The 4,501-nt window shown below is 47.3% G+C and overlaps 1 protein-coding gene across 1 annotated transcript in view; it reads right to left on the bottom strand.

Moving 5' to 3' along the window:
* Positions 1-4,501, bottom strand: part of LOC147231712 (sodium channel protein type 5 subunit alpha-like) — a 99,659-nt gene continuing 95,158 nt past the window's right edge. Inside the window, exons 32-33 of the mRNA XM_086150718.1 lie at positions 4,339-4,501; positions 1-1,404 (exon numbers count right to left, since the gene is read on the bottom strand). The exon at positions 4,339-4,501 is cut by the window's right edge and continues 108 nt beyond it. Of these exons, the coding sequence (XP_086006844.1) occupies positions 137-1,404; positions 4,339-4,501 (1,431 nt within the window). The 3' untranslated portion in view covers positions 1-136. The remainder of the gene's footprint in view (positions 1,405-4,338) is intronic.

Raw genomic sequence — 4,501 nt, 5'->3', positions numbered from 1 at the left:
TAAAGGTAGTAAATATTCCATTTTTGTTTGCTCTTCCGGACGGTACATTCAGTAAACAAACCCGAAACGATCCAAACCATCTGGAAATCATTGAAATTGTTTGCTTTTTTTTTTTTTTGCTTCCTGGTTTTTTCGGTCAGGGTGTCGCGTGCTGCCTTCTGTCGGGGTCGGGCGCCGCCGGCAACTGTTCGCTCCGTTCGCCGCCAGCCGGGAAGATCTCCGATGTGGCCCTTGTCACGCTATCGTACGACGGCGGCGAGGAGGTGGAGGAGATCGTCTCGGACCGCTCCATCCCTAACAGCCCCGAGCCGTAGTTCTCTCTGATCATGGCGGCGATCAAGCCTTCCTTTTCGGGCGCTTCCTCCCCGAAAGCCGCGTTGCCGCCTTCCTCCGCGTCCCCGGCCGCATGGCGGGGCGTGGTGATCTGGCGGTACAGGTACGACGCTGCCTTCATCTGCCGCCTCACCAGGTGTCTACGGTAGCACCTCTGGATGACCGTGGCGGAGACCTCCTCCTGTTTGCGGCGCAAAGTCGTGGTAATGGGTTCGTAGGAGATCTTGGACGGGTTGGCCATCATGAACTTCTCCTCCATCTGCTGCTTGAGCGCGTCCATCTCACCTGACTCCCCCAAGACTCGCTTGGTGAAAGCGAAGAGGATGTCCAGGCAGTGGATCTTGTCCCCGCTCACCATAGGGAGGTCCATGGAGATCAGCTTGATCTTGTTGGGCTTGGCGATGCGCAGCGGCTCCGACAGCGAATCGGCAAAGTCGGACAGCTTGGCGTACTCGATGAACTGCGTGGCCTCCGGGTCGAACTTCTCCCAAACTTCGTAGAACATCTCGAAGTCGTCCTCGCTCAGCGGCTCGGTGCTCTCCTCCGTGGCCACGCTGAAGTTCTCCAGAATGATGGCGATGTACATGTTGACGACGATGAGGAAGGAGATGATGATGTAAGTGACGAAGAAGGTGATGCCCACCGACGGGTTCCCGCAGTTCCCCCGCACGGTGGTCCCCGTGTGCGGGATGTTGGGGTTGCACTCCTCCGGCGAGTTGTTGAGGATGGGGCTGAGCAGGCTGTCCCAGCCCGCCGAGGTGGTGATCTGGAACAGGCAGATCATGCTGTTCCCGAACGTTTCGAAGTTGAACATGTCGTCGATGCCCGCCTGCCGCTTGACGTAGGCAAAGTTGGCCATGCCGAAGATGGCATAGATAAACATGACCAGGAAGAGGAGCAGGCCGATGTTGAAGAGGGCGGGAAGTGACATCATGAGGGCGAACAACAACGTCCGGATGCCCTTGGCGCCGCGGATGAGGCGCAGGATCCGTCCGATACGGGCCAATCGGATTACTCGGAACAGCGTCGGGGACACAAAATACTTCTCGATGATGTCGGCAAGCACTATGCCTGAGAGGAAATGGAAAAGAGACCAATGTCAGACTGTAATAATGATATTTACAAAGAAAGGCTATTTACTGAATTAATTCTATGAGAGCAAACAAAGGTGTCACTTCCACACATCTACTACTATTTTCCTCGTCTGAGGAACCATCTCCATCCAGGGGCAGACAACCTCTAACCTTTAAGAGTAGCCACAAATCCTTTCCTTTTGATAAAGCTTACAGTTAGCGCTAGGCTAGCCCCCTTGTTATGCTACCTTAGGCTTCTCTGCAGAGAAAGATTACCTGTCTGCAGTCACTTATTGAAAAAGCTTACAGTTAGCGCTAGCCTAGCCCCCTAGTTATGCTGCTATTTAGCGGCGCAAGGCTATTGTGTCTTGTTGTGGCTGAAAGCCGCCCACATTGAGCTGGAATCTGTTAGTTCTTGCTCATGGAGGAATGTTGGGTTCCATGTCAATCATTTTAAAGAACGTGGTTCCGACCTGCTCCACATGGAAGGAACCGTGTTGTGATTTGATGCCGATTGATTGGCTGATATCATCTTATATTATCATAAAAGTAGTTAATCTGCAGCAAGATGGCAAAAAATGACCGTTCAGTAAAAATAGATATATACGTCTCGTTTTTCTCTGGAAGAACCCCAGAGTGACAAAGGGGATCCAGAATTTTTAGCGACACGTCCCACATCGATCGAATTCATCCGATGGATATTAATCCTTTATTTTAGCAGTGACATCATCCGAATGGAGTGTTTTCTGATGTTTCCATCCACTGTGATCACACCCCCGAGGGGATCGACCATCCCCTCTGGCCTGTCGTTCATCCATCTTTTCCTTGTTATCCAGGAAAGATAAACTCAAAGAGGACCCGACCTATCATCGCACACACACACACTAACACACACACACACACACACTCACACACACACACACACACACACACACACACACACACACACACACACACACACACGGACAGGTTTTACCCTTCGTCCCCCATGTTGAGTTATAGGGGAGGGGGGGATGAGCAGGGGGGAGTCGAGAGGGAATCACCATCACATCATACATCAACTCAACCCCCTTCATGCACAACACACACACACACACACACACACACACACACACACACACACACACACACACACACACACACACACAGACGCGCACAGACGCACGGACACACACACACACCAGTTGATGTAACAGGTCAATCATGTTTGATTTGTCTCCAGAGACCGCCCTGTGGCAGCTCTGATTGCTGCTGTTACCTTCACCTCCCCCCAACAGCCTCCTCTTATCATGCGCAAGGCGGACACACACACACACACACACACACACACACACACTGACACACACACCCACTTGCACGTGTGGACACCCACTTAATCACACACTCTTGTCAAGTTAACGGGAGGACGGGACTGCAAATGAAACGTGGACACTGAAAGCTAGATTACCTGTTGGGGTTGTTTTGAGCTGACGTTCTGTTGTGTGTGTTTTGAGTTTGTTGATGTGCGTGTGCCCACGAGTGTGTGTGTGTGAGTGAGTGTCTGTGTATGTGTGCAGGACCACACACCCGACCTTGGTCGGGTGTAAATATCAAGGCCACCCACTTTGTTGACAGATAACTGTCCAGCAGACGTGGCATTGATTCCTGAGGCTGCATCTCACTCACTTGCAAACAAACAAACAAAGACTGTCTCACACACACACACACACACACACACACACACACACACACACACACACACACACACACATATACACATACATGCTTGGGCACACACGTAAAATGCGAGCATATATATATATATATATATATATATACACACACATATATATAGATAGATATATAGATAGATATAAATAGATAGATAGATATATAGAAATATATGTATGCATAAAGATCAATAAGGTTGTATTGGAAAGGTTTTAGGGGATCAATACAGATCAATACCTGCCTATATAATACCATTATAATTTATCATAATTATTATTATGTAGTCACTTATTCTCAGGACTTTTAATTTGGGAAAAAAGTATTTATATCACATTTCAGTTTTTTTATACTTATCCACAAATTAAGCACCCATTGGTGAATATCGGTGAAAATACGTATTTAATTTAGAGTGATTTCATTTTAGTTTATCATTATGACTACATAACAGTAATTAAAGAAAAAAAACGTGTTTCATTTTTACATCACTCAAGATATGAGACACAACATTGACATTCAGGAGCATAAATCACATTAACCAGGTAGAAGACATTTTAACTGCCTATTATTTTGGCAAATATGTATTTGGCATTATTCATTATTGTTTGATTTGCTGGAAGTGGATAGTTTCAGTTCCAATTTTTATTTCCTAAATACAAGAGGGATTAAAATAACCTTCAACCCAGTGTCGCCATTTTTTCATAGCTAGAAAATATTTGTTGCGTGCAGAAATATAATTTTGTTTTCTGTGTAGCGGTTCATTGGTTTCACAAATGCAACACACTTTTTTTTTTTTTTTTTTTTTCATAAATAGCATAAAGGTAAAAAAGTGACATGGGTGGTGTTAGATGTTATTTTAGATGTGTTTTGTGTTTTCTTGTTTGTAGGAAACCGTCGGAAATGGCTCTTTGGTTGTTTAAGGTTGCCGACCTCTGGTCCCTACAGCTCGCCATGGGGGTGGAGCCTATACCAGCTGGCATTATGCTGGGAGGCGGGGCTTAACCTGGACGGGTCACCTGTCAATCACAAAGCTACAAAATAGCCCCTTTTTGTACTGTAGGAACTTTTTGCAGTTCCCAGAACCATCTTAGCTCCAACTAGAGGAGGTTGCATTGCCACTTGTAGATGCTTGGCGATTGGTGGAACTCATAAACCCCACCCATTAACGGATACTTATCGCAGAGCGCGTTTTACCGCGGTCACACGACGGAGATGGGACACCCACCGACGATGGAGAGGATGACCACAACGAAGTCGAAGATGTTCCAACCCACGGTGAAGAAGTAGCAGCGCAGACCCACAATCTTGGTCATGCACTCGGCGGTGAAGACGATGATAAAGGCCAGGTTAATGTTGTTAAGGATGCGCTCCATCTGCGGCGACTGCTC

The sequence above is a fragment of the Fistularia commersonii genome, chromosome 8 (assembly GCF_037954325.1).
Source record: "Fistularia commersonii isolate RoL2024-O1a breed Wild chromosome 8, RoL_Fcom_v1.0, whole genome shotgun sequence".
Taxonomy (NCBI): Eukaryota; Metazoa; Chordata; class Actinopteri; order Syngnathiformes; family Fistulariidae; genus Fistularia; species Fistularia commersonii.
The sequence above is the reverse complement of the archived record's forward strand: the minus strand, read 5'-3'. Positions and strand labels throughout refer to the sequence as shown.